Genomic DNA, 20,967 nt, shown 5'->3' with positions numbered 1-20,967 from the left:
GTTCAGGGCCTTCCTTCCTCACTGTCCGGGGAGTGGACGGCCATTTATAAACATCTCATCTGCCCACAGGCACACGGTCAGCTCCTGGAAAAGGGATGGCAATCAAGGGGATCACATACTCGCAAAGGTTTTTAGAATGATTTTCCTCCAAAGAACCCAGAATTCTCCCAAATTCTGTACATCTCAAGGAGACAGAATCCTCACTGTCTTCCCAGAAAGGAAAGAGCAAACAATGGTAAAAAATTGAAAGGGTGCAGTCACTTCTGATCTTTACTGGTACTTTCACATTCCCTCCTTCTGTTCTGCTATCAGTGGGAGGTACAATCAGGGCTGTTTAATTCTTATGAAGCAGGTTAAGAAAACCAAGAGTGACATGGATTGCTGATGTGTTGCCAATGACAGTCCCTTTCCTTTGGTGTTGGAAGGAACGTTCTCTCCTCGAACTTAGCTGGAGGTAGAGTTACACCCGCTTCACAAGCAGGCTTGCAGGGAGGGAGCAGCTGCCTAGCTAGTAGTTTTTCATATTCTCATTAACAAACAAACAAACAAACAAACCCCCTCCTCAGAGTAAACAGCAATGGTGAGCTTTCAATCTTTCCCTCCTTGCTCCTTAAGTGTGACAAAAAGAAAAGCCTCTCTTGGGCTCAAGCAATATGACTGAATAGAAGGGTCAGAAAAGGGAGGAAAAAATGTCAACTTGACACAAGGGCATGATAAAAAATGCAAGTGGAAGAATCCCAACTCGAAAGGCACAGAAACATGAACACAGAGACCTGTCTCGATACAGAAACGCTTCGTGCTGTCACCCTCCTAATGCCTCACTCCCTCCATGCTCCCACTTCACATGCTTTGGCAACTCCAGTTATGCTGTAAGTTTTCATATATTTTTGTTATAGGAAACAGTAAAACACTATGTATTTGGTTAGTACGCTATCCATCTGATGTCTTCAGATACTATCATCCTTACACCCCTACTGAACTCACATGCCCACATGGCTCTTTATCCAATTTTTTTTCCTTCCTTTTTTCCTTCCCTCCCTCCCTCCCTTTCTTTCTTTATGCAGGCTGTGCCGGGTCTTAGTTGCGGCACATGGGATCTTTTAGTTGCGGCATGCAGACTCTTAGTTGTGGCACACGTGCAGGATCTAGTTCTCCGACGAGGGATCAAACCCGGGTCCCCTGCATTGGGAGTGCGGAGTCTTACCCACTGGACCACCAGGGAAGTCACTCTTTATCCAACTGAAAACCAGTCCTTTCCCTTAGGAATACGAGCAGTTTAATCAACGATTTTTAGTTCTGTGGGACATAATAGTATAAAGAACATCAGAGAACATTCAGAGGATGGTTACCTAGTTACTTGCTCCTCAAAGGATGAGCAGCACTGTCTTTCCCTGGGAGCTTGTTAGAGATGCAGAATATCAGGCTCCACTCTAGACTTACTAAGCAGATTTGCATTTTGACAAGATCACTGAGTGACTCTAATACACAGTAAAGTTTGAGAAGCCCTGGCCTCTTCTTACACAGGTCTTGGTTTTGCTGATCTTTTTGATACCTCTATTCAGACAAGAAGAAAATCAGGTAAATATGGGTTCTTTAGCAGATCAGTTTTCACTACTGGCAATTTTTAAGTAAGTTGACTATACTCATTCTCCATTCTTTTCAGCATGGCTAAGGGGACTGGCAGAGTTCACTCAATGCTCATGAAATCATCCCTCCATCTTGCTTCAAGGGAAAGGCCATCAACATATTTAACAGTAGGGGACAAAGAGGTATGAGAGAGTGAGGTGACAGGAGGGGGCAATAGTGAAATCTACAATTCTTTATGCTTGTAAATCAAGGTCTAAAATTTATTATCAAATTTGCCAAATATTGTTGTTGAAAACGAGATGGTGAACAATGCATTTTGGAAAGCACCTTGCAAACAAACAATGCCGGCACAGGGTCTTCAAGACTGTATAGAAACCATCTGCACTGAGCACATACTCGCCTGCCCGTAAAGGCTGCTTGCTGATGCAGGGAAGGACCCAGCTATGCGGGGAGGCAGGGCTTGCCTGATGCCACGTCGAGGAAGCTGCCAAGAAGAGACATTCAGAACCAGGCGAGAGTGCTGAGCTGATTGCTGATGAAGACAAATGGTCTTTTATTTTCTTGTTTGCTTATTCTTGGACTTAAATTTTCAGTACAGTTAGTCACTCAAGTATAAAACAAACCTTAGTATACCACTATCTCAAACACTATCAGAAAGTGTTTGATCAGAGAGAAACTAATCAATGGTGCATCCTCACCATTTGACCCCAAAGTATGCTCAACCACCACCCACTAATGCTTAACCACTTTTTCATTAGTTTTCTTCATGTTCAAAAACCCAAAGGTGACCTTTGGAAGCAAAAGTGCAACTAAGGTGTTGTAAATGGGTCTCGTAACACAGTATGTTGCAAATGTGACTTCCCTCTCATCTTTTTTAAGCTGTCTTTCAGCCTTTATCCGTGGCCCCAATTCTCAGTTCCAGTTATATGGTGTACCGAGGGGGAACTTGTAGTGTTTGGCCATGTAAGGAGCCTGTCCACAGCCTTCCTTGAAGGCAAGATAAGCCCAGCCCAGGAAGGTAGAGCTGAAGGTCTACTCAATAGGAACCATGTCACTCACGCCCCCCTTCCATGCCCCCTCCCCTAGAAGGGCCTACAGTGATTTTGTGGAACCTGGCTTTGCAGAGAGCTGCCAGAGTGGAAGCCTGCTCTGGTGTTGCCAGTATCTTTGTTTTTCATTCTTAATTCCTTCCTTATAGCAACAACTCAAAACAACAGATGGACAATAGGACAAAACTTCACCAGAAGCCATTTGCCTTTTGTCAGGTGCCCCAAGCTCTGCTCCACTTGGGCTCAGCAGCAATTGCCCTATGTGCCTGGATAAAGGCTGGACAACCTGGAAATACATGGGGACACATCTGCTAAAGCTCTAATAGATTTGTCTCTGGCTCAGTTGTAAGCTCAATTATAACCATTCCTGATTTATGTGGCTTTCTCACCTGAAGCAGGCTACAAAAGACACTGGTTTTTTTTGGCGGCCATTATGGACTGAATTGTGCTCCCTCCTAAATTCAGATGTTGAAGTCCTAACCCCCAGTAGCTCAGAATGTGAATCTGTTTAGAAACAGGGCCTTTAAAGGGGTCATTAGGTTGAAATGAGGCTCTTAGGGTAGACCCTAAGCCAACCTGACTGGTGTCCTTATAGAAGAAGGGTATTTGGACACATAGAGAGACACCAGAGATTTGCGTTCACAGTGGAAAGGCCCTGTGAGGACACAGTGAGGAGGTGGCCATCTGCAAGCCAAGGAGAGAGGCCTAAGAAGAAATCAAACTTGCCAACACCTTGATCTTGGACTTCCAGCCTCCAGAACTGTGAGAAAGTAAATGTCTGTTGTTTAAGCTGCCAATCTGTGGTATTCTGTTATGGCGGCTCTAGCAAATTAATAGGGTGGTCTTCAGTGGTGATCAAACACTAGATGGTGGTGGATCCAGAGAGGTCCTGACTCTCTGTGCACACACTGCTGCCCTTTGACCTTCTTCATTCATGCTGAGACTCTAAGTCATGATTTTTGGGGGACAGACAGGAACAGGCTGTGGAGACTGTGACTAAGTCCCCAAAAACCGAGAGTGCCACTGATCTATTTTCCATTCAGATGAACACGTGGCTTCCTGGAAGTGGGGCCTCTAAGTACATGTTGACTTTGGGGGAATAATAATAATTTTTTTTTGGCTGTGCTGCGTGGCTTGCCGGATTCTCAGTTCCCTGACCAGGGATTGAACCCAGGCCCCTGCAGTGAAAGCGCCAAGTCCCAACCACTGGACCAGGGAATTCCCAATAATCCTGTAGTTATACCAGTTACTTCTACCTTTATTAATGGTAATCCTCAGAATATACCACCCCCCTCAACACAATGTGGTGCTTAGAGCATGAAGAGATAGTTTATGCTACTGACCAATTTCAACAGGAATCGGACTCAATATATCTTCTGGGAATAAAAAGAGGTTTCCAGAATTCACAAAATACATGTTGAATTAAATTTGCATCCATCTCCCTGCATTCTCTTGCCAGTACACGACAACAAATAGTTATGATACTAAAGTGTGATTAAATCTATTTCAACAAATATTTATCAAGCAAGTTAGACACTGTATTAGGAAGTGGAAATAAAACCATGAACAAGACTCTGTCTCTGACTTTCAGGAGGAGATTACAGCAGATCACGAACTGCAAACTCAAAACGCCCATATGGGTGGCAGGTAATGCAAGCTGCCAGAAAATAACAACCAATCGTGGTGACCAATAGCTGCCAATCAAAAGTGAGATTCAGTTTGCCTAAGCTTTAAATTTAAGAGAAGCCAGAAATCTGAAATTTTACATAAAATCTGATTTCATATATTGGTAGCTAACTAAAGAAATAGTTTATAATGTTGGTGAGGACTAAATGAAAATGGCTATGAGCTGCATCAGGGGTGTGTGTGTGTGCAAGCGCGCGCGTGCGCTGGGAGTAGGGTTTTCTGCACTTTACAGACCAGATTTAGGACCGGGCACAGCTGGGGGATGCACACTAGCACCAAGGAAACGTTCACAACCTTGGCTCTAGGTTTAGGCTTGTTTGTTCATCCAGCTACTGAACTGCTGCCACTCACCAGCTGGTCCCGCTGTCTCCATCCTGCCCCCACTCTTTTTACAAAGGTATATGTGGTTTTCCTTAACCATCAAGAGACTGTTCCCTCTCCATCTTTCTCCCCAGGCCCCCACACCCCCCCAAGACAAGAACAAGAGTTCATGGTTACTGCTGCTCGGAAAAGGCCTCTTTGAAAAGAGCTGTCTTCTCATAAAGCAGAGATCATCAGGGAGTGGTGGTGTCTACTCCTCATGACTAACTCACTTGTTCATCCAAACAAATGCTTATGCCAGGTCCTGAGTAGGTGCCGGCTAAGAGGTGGATCCTACAGTGTTTCTGTTCAGGTATTGGCTAGTGTAGAGTGGGACCAGAGAAGAAGGGTCACATGGTGTTCTAGGTGTCAGGGAAGGGGTGGGGCCTGGGAAGGCTGCACAAAGGAGAGGGTCTGGCTGAGGTTCAAAGGTTCAGGAAGAGTCACCCAGGAGAGGGTGGAGGGTGTAACAAGTACAAAGAGCAGAGATGTGAGAGAGCTGGTCTAGTGAGGAAACTCAAGTCGTGTGGGGCTGGAACATGATGCTGGGAAAAGGAAGATGTGCAGGAGAGGAGTCTGGTGAGGCCAACTAGATCCCGGGCCAGATGTGTAAGGCCTCCTAAGGTGCATTCTAAGAGCCATGGGGGCTATGGAGGGTCTTAAACAGGAGACAACACGGCCAAGTTTGTTCTGTAGGAAGATCACTCCAGTGCAGGTATGGAGCATGAAACTGGAAGTGGAAGCCTTGTGAGGAGGCTGTTGAGATCTGGGCGAGCAGCGCAGGGTAGAGGAGAGACTTGGAGAGAACTTGGTGACAGGTTGCAAGGAGAGGTGGGAAAGTGGAGAAGGGAGCTGCAGAGAGTGGGGAGAGTTGGAGGTCTAGGATGGAAGGTGAGAAGCTGAGGCACTTTGTGCTTGAGGTTCTCTCTCTGGATTCTATTGCTTGACCTCTGGGGATCCCTTGGTCAGAAAATCTACAGGAGTGCTGAGATTTCCTAAGCCTTAGCCTAAGAAGCTGCAATTTATAGGTTTGTTGTTCTGTCTTTACAAGAGACATGGGGTGGTATCTATCAGCCTCTCTACCCACTCTCATGGTGGGACGGGGACACGCATGCACAGTGTGGGTATCCGCTCTGCACCAACTGGACTCCCTGAGACCAGTTTACTGAACAATCTGATGCTGAGACAGATGTATTCTCTCCAACACCAAACCCCACCTGTGGGCAGTACTGCATCTGGCACCAGCCCTACCTGAGAGGGGAAAGCAGGTTAAATAGTCAGTGGTTACTGAGATTCTTCTGTGGAGCCCCGAAGTATAAAACAGGGCCACTGCCTGCCTACCTACCTACCTACCCATCTACTTACCTGCCTATTTATCTATTTAATTACTGTGGAAAGGATCCACAGAGCACTGTGGACTGGAGAGGGCTCTGTGGAGACTGCAGGACAAGAGGTAAAGAGAATGGTCCAGGTGAAGGCACGTGTACGAGCAGAGGCAGGCACGTGGAGGACCTGGTCTGGTCTGCGAGAAATCAGGAGGAAGTGGCCAGATTTCCTTCTTTTGAAAGAGTGTCAAAGGCCTGGGCTCTAGAAGCCACTGCAGGTTCTAATTGGGTGATGTGAAGGAACAGCAAGGCTGACAACATTATAGGGCAGACTGGAGGGAGGAAAAGAGAGTCAGGAGACGGAGTGCAGGAGGCCACAGCTACAGTCCAGAGTGAAAGTCCGACCAGGTGAAATGGGGAGATAAGAGATTCTGAAGAAATTCTTCCATATGGCTAGATTTAGACAAAAAAACCCAAACAACCCTAAGTCATCACAGGCTATGAGAAAAATCTGCCAGTCAAGGAATCCTTGGGAAGACTGTTCAAAGAAATGCTGACACCCACTTGTAGGAGCACAAAGAAGGGAGCCTTTAAAGCAATGTGGATGTAAAACGGTTAATGTTTGAATATGTTAGCTTCATACGTAACAGAGCAGAACTCCCGCAATTTAATTGAAAGGTTAAAATTTGATTTTAAAATAATAGCATGGAAAGAAGAAGTATCAACTCTCGAAGACTTAGATATGGCATCGTTTATTAAATACCTGCTATATACTACTTACTGTACTGGGTGCTTCACACCCATCATCTTGTCAATCCCTAACCCCCTGCACTGAGGCAAGTGAGTCAGACAAGAATCTAAGGCTCCTGCAAGGGAAGTGACTTTTCTGGGCTGTATCTCCGTGGATGGAGGAGAGAGGCAGGACCACACAGATCATGAAGCTCATAGCACCACCTCTATCTGAAAGAAATTCCTTTTTCCCCAGCTTCATACCTTAAAAATTTATGCAAATTTTAACACAAAACGAAGCTGACAGTAAAAGTGTTGACAGCAGGTGCAAAAAAATGAGTACAACTCTGAAACGAGGTAAGCCCTGTCAGAACCGCTGCTGGGGAAATCTCCCAGCAGCACTTGCAGCAGAGCCAGTGAGCTGCTTCCTTGCAGCCTCTGTCCACATGGCATTTCTGCATGGAACAAAGCGGTGCAGTCTGCTCCAGACCTACTGCTTCGGTCTTGTCTGCCTGTCTGCATGGCTACCACAGCTTCAATGGCACTCTTGGAACACAAACAGCACCCCAGACACCCTGAGAGGGCACAAAAGGGGGACAGGTGCACAATTAGAAAGAGTAGGCTTGTGCTGGAAAAAGCCAGTCTAATCTAAGTCCTTATTCTTGCAGAAGAATGGCACTTCAGGCCTAACAACTGGTAAAGAAATAAAGGACTCACAAACAGTACAATAAGAGAACCATGACAGACAGAAAGGCCACTGGCCTTCCTTGGGCCTCAGGTTCAAAGTACTTCCCCTCCAGCCATTGTCCCCTGCTGTTATTTCAAGGCTGACCTTGGGCCTATGACCAGGTGTGCATCCAGCTGGGGTGCTGCAAAATGGGACCAGTGAATGCCGGAAATACTCTCATCCAAGGTCCATGTTTCCAGTGGGTAGGGGTTACTGTTTCTTAAAGACAAAGCCAAACAAAAGCAAACCAAAACAAACCAGATTCTGTTCTGTTCTATGACCTTCCTAAGAAAACCTAACTAGTGGCCCAGTTTAAGTAAAATACTGGTATAAAACACACACACACACACACACACACACACACACACACGAGTGGGGCCTGCCCACCCAACAGTTTCAGGGTACTCTGATGTAACTTCTAAGGCGTGGGAAGCTGAAAATGATTTTATTTTGTATTAGCATTATTTCTAAACTGTCAAGGTGTTCACTTCAGGGCAAACACATATTACGTAGAGACTGCTGAACACGCATTTCCACGCGTCAATCAAGGAGTCACCAAGGATTCCCCTGCCCTCTGAACACTATGTGCTCTTACTGTATGTGCAGCACAGGCAATGAATGCCTCCTACGTTCACTAAAGGTGAGCATGAGATAAATTTTACTGCTAGTGATATAACTGCATTCTTTTGGCTTTCTTGCCATTTTTCTAAGCTTTCCACTATAAAGGAGAAAAAAAGGGACATCCATGGGGAAAAAAGGGAATGAAATATAAGATCCAGGCCACAATTTAAAGGCCCATATACAGGGAATTCCCTGATGGCCCAGTGGTTAGGACTCCTCACTCTCACTGCCAAAGGCCCCGGGTTCGATCCCTAGTCAGGGAACTAAGATCTCGCATGCCGTGTGGCTTGGCCAAAAAAAACCATAAAAAAAAATAAAATAAAAACAAAGGTCCATATACCGTTTTTGGTAGACTCTAACAACAACAAGTACTTATAAAGGCATCGTTCCAAGCGCTTGTCACTTCACCTACAATCAGGATCCTCAGATTAGAAAGAAATTACTAATAACCAGTCTGGAATCTGGCCATTCAATTGCTAATACTGAGGCTTAAGAGCCAAACAGCTTAATCCTCTTCCGGGTGTGTCTGTCATTACTTCACTCTGCATTTGCTGTCCACAATCCTGGAAGCCTTGCACAGGACTTCCCAGGAAAGAGTCTGCCCAGGGAGGGGATTATACATGCAGAGGCCATTCGGGTTACTGAAGCAGAACCCAATAAAAACCAGAGCAAGGGGATACTGGGGTGTGAAGGAGTTAGATAAATAGTTTCTTGTTCACCTCCCGGTTCCTGCAGAGCCAATGGGTTCCTCTTTTACATACAGTGGCATACCACACAATCCTCTGCCCCACCCTCAAAGCAAGACTACACATATTCCCAACTACTAGGCCACCAGATTTTGCAACTGTACTTCTGTAATTAACTGTGATTTCTATCTTCCACCTAGTCCCTATCTTGATATCAAAGGTGGTGGAGCTTTCTCCCAAGTTCAGAGATGGGCACTCCAGTTTGGGCTTGCCTGACTGCACGCCCACTGAAGCCAAAGAAGGCTGGCCATGGCCTCCCTGAGAGGGCCAGAATCTGCGCTTATTTGTGAGGCTCTGGGGCCCTCTGCTGACTGCATGCTGTAACTGTCAGTTCCTCACTAGACCAGTAAGAAAATGGTCCTCAGAAACCTTCCCATCTCACTGTCATCTACAAGGCTTTCAATTTACTGAAAACACCCACATGCAGAGAAATACGCAATGCAGCTTTACGTCATCTGAGCTCATGCAACGTAAATATTTATTTTTTTAAAGAATTTCACTTTATTTATTTATTTTTGGCTGTGTTGGGTCTTCGTTTCTGTGCAAGGGCTTTCTCTAGTTGCGGCAAGCGGGGGCCACTCTTCATCGCGGTGCGCAGGCCTCTCACTATCGCAGCCTCTCGTTGCGGAGCACAGGCTCCAGACACGCAAGATCAGTAGTTGTGGCTCACGGGCCTAGTTGCTCCGCGGCATGTGGGATCTTCCCAGACCAGGGCTCGAACCCGTGTCCCCTGCAGTGGCAGGCAGATTCTTAACCACTGCGCCACCAGGGAAGCCCCAACGTAAATATTTTTATCCACATTTAATAAACAGGATCTACAGAACATTAAGCCTTGTGCCCAGTCTCAGGACGGGAACTAACATGGTCAAGATCTGCCCAAGATATCCTCTGACCAGCATCGCAGCCTCACCAAGTATGTACAGTTAATCTCATTCTACAGATGAGCAAAGTGAGATTCAGACAGATTAAGGCAACTTGGGCTCCCCACACAACCTGGTGGTCAGGAGACTGGCTCTGGGCAGATCTGGGTGGTCTGCCTCGGCCACTCACTGAATGGTGACCGTGGGCTAGTAGCTCATCTCCCAGCTTTAGTTTCCTTGTCTATGAAGGAGAGATAACAGAGTTACAGGACTGAATGAGACGCTGCACTTCTAGTACCCACAGGGTGGCGGCACCCAGCAGTAGACTAATAGACGTTTTAGCTGCTGCTCTGCCATCGCTATCATCACAGCCTGGGCCTCCAGGCCTCCTGCCTGCCAAGCATAGCTGCAGGAAAACCCTGCCCCATGGGGGTCTAGAGCAATAAGATGAGTCGGAGGGGCCCCCTCATACAGAAGGTGGCAGAGCCTATTTTTGGACAGCAGGTTACCAAGTGAGAGCTGGTTTCTCTCACTTAAAAGGCAAAGGGAAATCGAGAGAACAGACAGAGCAACGAGCGCATTAAAGAACCGAAACCCAGGTCCGCAGACACTGCTGAGGAAACTGAGGATGCCGCAGGTGAGCGGAGGATGAGCACCTGGAAACAACGTGGGCAGTACGGTTGGCTTCCAGTTACTTTCCAATAACCCTGACCACACAGGGATTGGAACAACCCTGGGAAGAGCAACAGGGAAATTTATGGGAGCCACAAGTATAGAATATTGAAAAGACTGAGTAAAGTTGCCAAATCTAAGAGTAGGAGAAATGAGATACACAGTGGGATGAATAATAATAACAGCTAACATTCACTGAGTGCCCATGGACTAAACATCTTACTTACATTAAGTCATTCAATCCTTATAGCCAATCTCTTAGGAGGGGGCTATTCTCCTATTTTCACAGTAGGGGAAACTGAGACAGAGGGTGAAGTGGGCTGTGTAAGGCCACATGACTAGGTGGTGGAGGGGCTGGGATTTGCATGCAGGCAGTGGCAGTGCTGTTCCAGCCAGCCCCAGTGAAGAGCGCTGGACTAACAGCCTGCTTTGCCACCGTCTAGTGACTCTGGGCAAATTCTTTAGCCCCAGAACGGTGCAGCACAGAGAAAATACTATATAAACAAATGGTGTATTTATGGATACACTAAAGAGATGTATTTGGTGGAACAGACTGTTAGGAAGCCAGAACTTGGGCGAGGCCTCCCAGTATTGGGAGAGCTGACCGGAGAGCCCCTTGACAGTTCTCCTTGCCTCCTGTTCCTGGGAGTTGAAGTCTTCACCAGATGTGCAGTTATTTGATAAGGCCTTAGCTCCAGGCGCTATGGCAACAGACCACAAAATCAAACCACTGAAATCAAGCAAGTGAAAGAACATTCCTGTTGTGGAATCTGCCAGTGGAATGTGCGGTTGCAGGATACAATTTAAAAAAAAAGAAAAGGAAAAAAAGCCACCAGGAGAATGAGAGTATTAGTGTGAGTGTGTGCATTTTAAACAACTGGTCTTACAGAAACAGGAACAGAAGTGTCTTTAGAATTGCCCTTGGTGAGATAGAACCTGAGCAGCTAGACCATCACACTGATAAAGAGCCAGCCCTCCCAACACACTTGGGTCAATAAAGCCAGAACCCCCACTGTCCACACAGCATGTTGGCCCACTCACACCCACCTTTCCGCTGAGCTGCCAGAGCCCCAGGGCAGGGAGCACGCTGGCTCCGCCGTCTCTCTAAGGAAGAAAGCAGCAGCGCTAACTGCACTGCACTGCCTGTGTGTCGCTGAGCTGCATCCTTACGCTGTCTTCCGACTGCCCTCCCTGCCTTCAATCTCTTCTCACTTTCAGTCCTTTTTTCAAACTGCTGCCAGAATAATCTTCTGAAAACCTTTACTTGATCATATCATCCCCTTTCCCACCCTGGATGGACCTGCTATTGCTAACAAGAAGACGCCCACACTCTTCCCACAAGGACTGTCCCTTCACCAAATGGCTCATCACCAGCCACCACCCCACCCCTCCCTCAGAAACACACCTTAAATATGCTGTGTCCCCTTCTGGGAGGCCTCTCCCCACTCCTCTGCCCTAGCTACCCAGCAGCCTTCCAGGTCCAATCCTAAAGTCACTTCTATAATGTTTCCTCAACTCTCCCAGGCAAAACCAGTAGTCCCCTCTCACCCACTGCCTCCCCAGCTGACAGGCCAGGCTCTGAGGGTCTCCCGCGCAGGCAGGATCGCCAGGCTCTGAGGCTCTCCCACGCAGGCAGGCTCGGTGGTGCCCGGCTGGCTCTACTCTGGCTCTGACGGCTTCCCTAAGTGGTCGGCCTGCATATCCGACTGGCTCTTCAACATTTCCACTTGGAGGTCTAAAAGGCATCACAGACACGTCTGAAACACAAAGTTTGATCCCCTCACCTCCCCACAAAGCTGTTCTTAGTCTCCTCTGTATCACTAAGGGACACCACCACCCACTAGCTGCGCAAGCAAAAACCCTGGATTCCTCCTTTTTCTTCACCCCCCCACACTCATCCCACCAGCCAGTCCTCTCAGCTCTACCTCAAACCCACCCACTCTCGTGTTTCCAGAAGCCTAAATCCAGAATCACTGCTAGCCTGGACCCTGTAGTTGTGGAAGAACCAGAATCTAAACGAAAAATAAATAAATAAATAAATTTAAAAAAAAAAGGATGCTACAAAGGTGACCAAAGGTGACAAACTCCCTGAGCCAACAGCAACCATGACGGAACACGTGTGCCCACTCTCACAATGACGGCTTCACAGGCACGTCCGTTGTTTGTTTGTATGTATGTATGCATGCATGTATTTATTTATTTATGGCTGCGTTGGGTCTTCGTTGCTGCGTGCGGGCTTTCTCTAATTGCGGCGAGTGGGGGCTACTCTTCTTCGCAGTGCGCGGGCTTCTCATTGTAGTGGCTTCTCTTGTTGCGGAGCAGGGGCTCTAGGCTTCAGTAGTTGTGGCACGCGGGCTCAGTAGTCGCTCGCAGGCTTAGTTGCTCCGTGGCATGTGGGATCTTCCCGGACCAGGGCTTGAACCTGTGTCCCCTGCATCGGCAGGTGGATTCTTAACCACTGTGCCACCAGGGAAGCCCCCATCGGTTCGTTTTGGTTCTTCTCATGCTGTTTCTTTACCCCAGCAGCTTCTCTCCTCACGGCAGGGACGATCAAGAAACGCCTGCACTAAAATGCAAGCACAACTGTCCACTCAGAGAAGGACAACTGAGACCAGAGTGGGTGTCACGCTGCCAGGACAAACCCTGTACCGATGTGCTGGCCTATACTTGCTTTTGCTCAAATCTGGACTCCGAAAATTCCTGTTTTGTCTTGAAATCCTGCGGAATCACCTCAGAGGCTACTGCACAAAGCAGCCCTTCAAAGGTGTCAGTGCCTCTCTGAAGGGCAGCCAGGCGGCATGTGTCACCGTTCAGCCTGGGGCAGCCAGCCTCTGTGCTGAAGAACAGACAACATTTTTCCTTTTAAAATAAGCAGCATGCACTGGAGGAAAGATAACCATATACAATCCTGGAAAGAAATCTGGAACTATGTCTTAAGAGTCTTAAGAAAATTGATTCTCTTGGGCCCAAGTGTCCTACTCTAGAGATCTATCCTCATGAATAATTCTAAAAAAGAGAAGGCTTTACATACAGGGCCGTGCACTGCATTGTTTGCAGCAACAAAAGCGGAAAGCCTCCTGCATTTCCAATTCAGGGGTGCATGTGAATAAGCTGAAGCACATCTGACTGATGGAATGGCAGCCACCCATGGCACATGTTTACACATGGTTAGAGAATGCAAAAAGTGCTTACATCATGTTAAGTAAAAAAGCAAGGCACAGCAGTGTACATATGGAATGACTACAGTCATATGGCAAAAAGTAAATGCCAGCCCGCAAGCTAAAGGTGCAGCACCACATGGCAGAGCAGAGGATCAGAGGAATCTGTGTGACCCTGAGAAAGTCCTGGCCTCTCTGCTTCCGCAGAAAACGGGGAACAAAAAACGGGGAAACAAAAACAAAACAAAAACGGGGAAAACAAGTACCTGGCAGGATTTCTGTAAACATAAATGAGAAATGTGAGTGCTCAATAACCGACAGCTGCTGTTCTTACGTAGCAACAAGAGAGCCTGGTGGTGCTGCCACACTCCTCATCACACCCTGAGCAGGTACCACATTATCCCCACTCTCCCTGTGAAGACTCCAAGGTCACAGGCACTCAGGCACTGTGATCTTAACTGCTTCACTAGAACTTTCTAAACAGACATTCGAGCCTCAGTCCTGGCTCTGCCATTTGCAGGTGTGCACTTAACCCCTGAGCCTCAGTGTCCCCATCTGGTAAACTGGGGATGATGATGACGCCTTTCAGGGTTACTCTGAGGACTAGTAAGAGTTTTCAGAGTGCTTAGCACAGCAGTAGATAATCAATGAGCGATACAGTTATTATTGGGGGAAGTGGGTGGCAATCGTATTAGTGTCTTGGGATAGAATCTGTACAAAGCTCATGATTAGCCGAGCAGAGTTCATAGCCTAATTACTCTGGCCATTACCACAGAGACAAGTGAGAGACAGGATTTTCTAACTTAATTCCGGATGGGGACAGGGGTAGTTTTTGTTCAAAGAAAAATTGCAGGGCTTCCCTGGTGGCGCAGCGGTTAAGAATCCGCCTGCCAATGCAGGGGACATGGGTTTGAGCCCTAGTCCGGGAAGATCCCACATGCCGCGGAGCAACTAAGCCTATGTGCCACAACTACTGAGCCTGCGCTCTAGAGCCCGTGAGCCACAACTACTGAGCCCGCGTGCCACAACTACTGAAGCCCGTGCGCCTAGAGCCTGTGCTCCACAACAAGAGAAGCCACTGCAACGAGAAGCCCGCACACCACAACGAAGGGCAGCTCTCCACTCACCACAACTAGAGTAAGCCCGCGTACAGCAACGAAGACCCAATGCAGCCAAAGATAAATAAATAAATTAAAAAAAAAATTGCAACACTATGATATGACAAGTGACATATGGTGAGAAGGCTGCCACGGCTGAGTTAAGACCTAGATAAAAGTAGACAGTGATGTGTGAAGAACAAGTGGGCAGAGAAGCAGTTCAGCCTGGCCAGTGTTTGGCTCTGATTTGTGATGGCCAAACATGTGTTTCCATTAGCTGGGCTTTCTAAATGGGAGTCTGCATTAAAAAAAAAAATCCTGAGGGACTTCCCTGGTGGCACAGTGGTTAAGACTCTGCGTTCCCAATGCGGGGGCGCCCGGGTTCGATTCCTGGTCGGGGAACTGGATCCCACGTGCATGCTACAGCTGGGAGTTTGCATGAAGCAACTAAGGAGATCACGTGGAGCAACAAAGGAGGCCTTGAACTGCAACTAAGGAGCCCACCTGCCGCAACCAAGTCCCAACGCAACCAAATAAACTAAAAAAAAAAAAAATCCTGAGGTTGAAACTACTGCCAGACTTTGTTATCCCTGACCTGTTTGTGCAGGAAGCACCAGCCACCACTCCTGTTGTACAATGCTCCCTGGGGTTTCTGGAAATTCCAGCTTGGCTTATGTCAGTGGCAGCGAAGATCACCCCGAGCAGTCGTGTAGCGTCCCCAGTTGCCCTCAGGCCCGGGTGCCTGTGCCCCGCCTGTGGAGCAGAGGGGGAGAAAGGGGGCTCTATTGATTTCTTAACAGCTATTCCAATGGGCTCCCAAGCAGCATCTGTCCAAAAGGCACCTCACAAATAGGAAGGAAAAACGAAGCTTTTACTTTTGCACGGTTCCCTCCTTTAGCAAATCAAATGGTGTGCCTCATTTTTTTTTTTTTGAGGTGGCTAAAGAAGTCAATGAGGGCTTCCCTGGTGGCGCAGTGGTTGAGAATCTGACTGCCAATGCAGGGGACACGGGTTCGAGCCCTGGTCTGGGAAGATCCCACATGCCGCGGAGCAACTGGGCCCGTGCACCACAACTACTGAGCCTGCGCGTCTGGAGCCTGTGCTCCGCGACAAGAGAGGCCGCGATAGTGAGAGGCCCGCGCACCGTGATGAAGAGTGGCCCCCACTTGCCGCAACTAGAGAAGGCCCTCGCACAGAAGCGAAGACCCAACACAGCCATAAATAAATAAATAAATAAATAATTTTAAAGAAGTCAATGAAACACCTTGCCTAGCTCCCCTAAGAAGGAAAAGTGGGCTCCTGCTGGGGCCGTCTGCACTGCCCCCCACCCACAGGCCCCGCACCCGTTCCTGCTGAGGCGCGTGTGGACGAGGCTGCCGGGGACTGCTGAGGGGAGCCCCACGCCGGGCGAAGCCAGCTTCTGCTGGCCAGACCTCTGTCTCCCCTCCACCCGTGCCACTGGCTGCTCATGCCACACTCTGCTTCCTACAGGGAGCAAGACCACAGCAGAAAGAGGGGCGGGCCTTCGTTCACTGGGCTCGGACTGCAGGAACCAGGGAAGCACCCTGATTGTCACCCACTGCAAATGTGTGGACACGGGGTGGCTCCCCTGGCGGAGGTGGCCTGAGCTGAAAAGGAATACAGTGAACTTGAACAGCCACCCCTCGTCTGTGCCCCACAGGCTCCCTGACCTCCTCCGCCTTCAGAACTAGATGCAACTAATGTTACGAGAGGGGGACTCCCACTGGCCCCTGTCTGGGGTCTGGGCTCTTTTGTGGGCCTGGGCCTACTCCTCCCCTCCCCATAGGCCACCAAGGTTGAAGGACCCAGGGTGCAAGGGAGGACTTTTTTAAGTCTGGGAGAGCAGGGCCGCATAAACTGTTCTGTTACTGTATTTTACTGAACACTAAGGAATGTACACTAAACATTACTACTTTGAAAATACAGCCAGCTACAAGATGAACTCCACAGAGGCGAATTCTATTACCTTTCCTCTTTCCACCCAAAACCAAAAGGACAAAGTGACGAGCTGAAAATGAGAGGGAAGGGTATGCAGTGGGAGGGAAATAAATAGCCAAAAGCTGAACCTGACAGAAGTCATGGTTTAGCCACTCTTCTCTCACAGTTGCATCCAAATGGCAAGTCACCAAGGCTGCAAACATCTATCTCAGGAGTAATTAAATCAAATTAATCTCAGGAAAAGAGCTTTAAATGTGCAAAGCCCCATTAATCCTCATGCCTTGTAATTAAATACGTATGTTAAGAAGGCTTGGACAAAAGCAAAACATTTTCAAATGTGAATTCTTTACATTCATAGCATTATAATGCATTCTAAGTACTAATCTTGTAGAAAACTATGTAAAAAATTTAGTGAAGCACACACTGTAAAAACATGGCAGAAAGAATGCAGATACAATCTCAGTCCATACTGAGCTTTAGAAAAATGTGCCTTGATAAACATCTTCACTTTTAAGGCTCCACATAAGTTATCCAATGATAATCTCCACTTAGTTTTTTAACTCTCCCTGATCCTTGCCCCTCTGGATCCTGAGGGGGCAGCCCTCGAACGCATCTTGGAAAAGTTCTTTGCTTCTGCTCTCCTGGGATCTTCTACTTTATTTCCTTGTTCGTGTCAATCTTCCAGGGTTAACCTTCTCTTTGAAAATCAACCATGAAAGAGACTGGTCACCCCAACATACTGTGTGTCTTGAAGGGAAGGTATCCAATCTTCCATTTCTAAAAAAGTGTGTACTTCTCAAAAATCTCAAGAACACTACTGCTGCCACGTGATCTCTGAACAGCTCTTGACTCTTTGTCAAAGTGCTCTCACCTCACAGAACCTCATTTGCTTCTCACAACCACCCTGAGAGGAGGTGGAATAGGAATTACAGGTCCATCTTTCTGATGAAGAGAGTCAGAGTAAATGACTTGCTGACAGTCACACAGTAAGCAGTTTACAGTCTGAATGTTATCAGTTCTCTGATTAAGTGCTACTGGTCAGAACCATTGGTGCCTCCAGGAAAGGCTGTCACCATGTAGACCAAATCATCTACAAAAGGCTCCCATGATTTGTCTAAATTGCTTGGTTCTGTTGGAACTGCAGTTATCAATTATTTCTTAAAAAACACTGTGAGTTGGAGTTATGGACTGAATGTTTGTGTCCTTGGATAACTCATACATTGAAATCCTAACCCCCAATGTGATGGTATTAGGAGGCAGGGCCTTTGAAGGCCACGAGGGTGGAGTGTTCATGAATGGGATTCATTGTAAGCAGAGACAGGAGAACCTGTTCCTTCTGCTCTTTGTCATGTGATGATATATAGGGAAGATGTCCATCTGCAAACCAGGAAGAGGGCCCTCACCAGAACTCAATCTGCCGGCACCTTGATCTTAGACTTCCCAGCCTCCAGAACTGTGAGAAGTAATGTTGGTTGTTTAAGCCACCCAGTCGATGGTAATTTGTTATAGCAGCCTGAGCTAAGATGGCTGAGTTTGGAAAACTTATCAACAAAGTTTTCAAAGACAGGGATATCTGTGGTAAAGGAATTTTACCTACAGAAGATCTTAAAAGACAAAAGCAGAAGCCCTGCTTATTCCAACTGGATTCATTACCATGGTCAACTGAATATATCTGTCAGGAATACCAGGTTCCAAATCAAAACCTCGAAATTAAGGGAAGAGGGAGAGTTTTCAGAAACCAAAGAAAGAGTATACTCGTATCTAATTTTTGGACAAAGATATTGTGGAAGGATTGTCACGCTGACACCAGTGGATCTAAATGACATTTTAAAGTTTCTTCTAGGTCCAAAAGTCTGTGTGAAGCTCCTCTGCCCCTTGAAAGATTCTAAGGTAAGTAGATCTCATTCCAGAGGAGGAACCCAAGTGATCCAGCAGTATCATTTCAGAGAAGACTGAAGTAGAGAAACCAAATGCCTCAAATGAGGAGGAATCAAGAAGAGTAAAAACCTCGTCTTTTGTTTATTTCCCAAGTCCGAGGGGAGGGAGAAGATAAATGGACCTACCCACATTTTCAAGGACTTAAAGATTACAGGTGCTGTCTCAGAATTTTACTAATATCCCTTCCTTCAATCTTCAGATAGCCCAGAGAGAATGTCATAATATCCATTTCACATATGAGGAAACCATGTTACTAAGAAATTGAAGGACTTGCCTAGTTTACGTACGTTATGCCCAGGATTCTCAAACTCACACTACAATTAACTTCCTATCATACTCTTTCCCCTGTTTTCTAGCAGGAAAAAACAGCTGTTCTGACAATTTTACTTATGTTTGATAAAAGGTCCTGGCTGTTGGAAATGAAACTAAAGAGATGACTAGAGCAGTAAATAAATATCAGAGAACAGATCTTTGTTCAATGAACAAAGTCTTTGTGTTCTGTGTATTGATTCTGTTCCCTGAGAAAACTTAAAACATTTATTTTATTTAATTTATTTACTTTATTTTATTTTTGGCCGCACCGGTGGCATGCGGGATATCTTAGTTCCCCGACCAGGGATCGAACCCGTGCCCCCTGCATTGGGAGCGTGGAGTCTTAATCACCGGACCGCAGGGAAGTCCCCAAAACATTTAATGTCAAAAGTTTTTGCCTAGTGAATTTCACTTACTTCTGACACAGCTCTAGGTCTAACAGACGGAGGGAGCACTTCAATTCAATTGAAGAAAATGGAACTTTACTGTCTACATTGTCTGAAGCTCTGCCAAGCTTTCCTGGAAGAGTCACGAGAGTATTCTTAACAGAAGACATTCCTGCCTCCAGTCCTGGATTCCTACAGCTGGCCAGTGAGGACACCAGGCTTTCATTTTGCTGTTAAAAGCACAGAATTGTGTAAAACCGAGATAATTCTGGCAATGATTATCCTCTTTCAATTATTTTTATATTGAGAGAAAAAGTAGAGTAAAAAGCTATGAAAAGTATAAGCAGACGGTAAATGAAGTAGGGTGAAAACTACTTAATATGACACATTCACATACTCAGAAACTATGAAGAAAGAGAAGGAGGAGCTACCGACTCGTTCATTCCAAACAGACTGAACGTCAGGGGAAAAAGTGGTCAGCTGAAGCTCAGAATTCTATGCTGGGGTAGTTTTTGTTTTTTAAATCTCTGTGGACACCGGTCAAAGAAAAAAAGACACATGTACATGCTGAGAAATACAAAAAGGCATAATGAGTGAAAGCCTGTGTTTCATTCCAGAAAAAAAGCTCACACTGCACCCATTTTACCTTGCTTTTTGCACTTGACAGTGCACTTCTTGGAGAGATTTCCCGATCAGTACTTATAGGTCTTTCTTATATATGTATATATTTTGGCACGGGTTATGAAAAATTTTTCTGGTGACTCTAGCAGTGGGCCAATTCTCAATTTATCTATCTTACATTCTGATCAACAAAAGAGTTGTTGGGCTTCCCTGGTGGCGCAGTGGTTGAGAATCTGCCTGCCAATGCAGGGGACACGGGTTCGAGCCCTGGTCTGGGAAGATCCCACATGCCATGGAGCAACTGGGCCCGTGAGCCACAACTACTGAGCCTGTGCATTTGGAGCCTGTGCTCCGCAACAAGAGAGGCCGCGATAGTGAGAGGCCCGTGCACCGCAATGAAGGGTGGCCCCCGCTCGCCGCAACTAGAGAAAGCCCTCGCACAGAAACGAAGACCCAACACAGCTAAAAATAAATAAATAAATATTAAAAAAAAAAGATATCCATGGGCCTAAGGGTCCATAAATGGATTAAAAAAACAAACAAACAAACAAAAAAAAACAAAAGAGTTGTTTTTTTAAAAAATTTATTTATTTTTATTTATTTTATTTTTGGTTGCCTTGGGTCTTCGTTGCTGCGCACGGGCTTTCTCTAGTTGCGGCGAGCAGGGCTACTCTTTGCTGTGGTGCGCGGGCTTCTCATTGCAGTGATTTCTCTTGCTGCGGGGCACAGGCTCTAGGCATGCGGGCTTCAGTAGTTGCGGTGCATGGGTTTCAGTAGTTGTGGCTCGCAGGCTCTAGAGCGCAGGCTCAGTACTTGTGGTGCACGGGCTTAGTTGCTCCACGGCATGTGGGATCTTCCCAGACCAGGGCTTGAACCCGTGTCCCCTGCATTGGCAGGCGGATTCTTAACCACTGCGCCACCAGGGAAGCCAGAAAGGGTTGCTTTTGATAAAGTATGACTCAGGCTCCTAAATGAAGATAACAGTCAACATTACTATGCAGACAGCTGTTTTTTAATCATCTTTTTTTTTTTTTGCTGCGCTGTGCGGCTTGCAGGATCTTAGTTCCCTGACCAGGAATTGAACCCAGGCCCCGGCAGTGAAAGTGCTGAGTCCTAACCACTGGATGGCCAGGG

General features: G+C 46.8%; 1 protein-coding gene across 5 annotated transcripts in view; it reads right to left on the bottom strand.

The window, feature by feature from the left end:
• Positions 1 to 20,967, bottom strand: part of RNF216 (ring finger protein 216) — a 194,877-nt gene that overhangs the window by 61,200 nt on the left and 112,710 nt on the right. Inside the window, exon 14 of one of the 5 annotated variants that reach the window (XM_059897050.1) lies at positions 20,450 to 20,800. The exons of the other annotated variants lie outside the window; for them this stretch is intronic. Coding sequence (XP_059753033.1) covers positions 20,738 to 20,800 — 63 coding nt within the window. The 3' untranslated portion in view covers positions 20,450 to 20,737. Of the gene's footprint in view, positions 1 to 20,449; positions 20,801 to 20,967 lie in introns of those variants that run through there. 5 annotated transcript variants of the gene reach the window in all.

This window comes from Balaenoptera ricei, chromosome 15, assembly GCF_028023285.1.
Source record: "Balaenoptera ricei isolate mBalRic1 chromosome 15, mBalRic1.hap2, whole genome shotgun sequence".
Taxonomy (NCBI): domain Eukaryota; kingdom Metazoa; phylum Chordata; class Mammalia; order Artiodactyla; family Balaenopteridae; genus Balaenoptera; species Balaenoptera ricei.
This window is presented reverse-complemented; position numbering and strand designations above follow the sequence as displayed.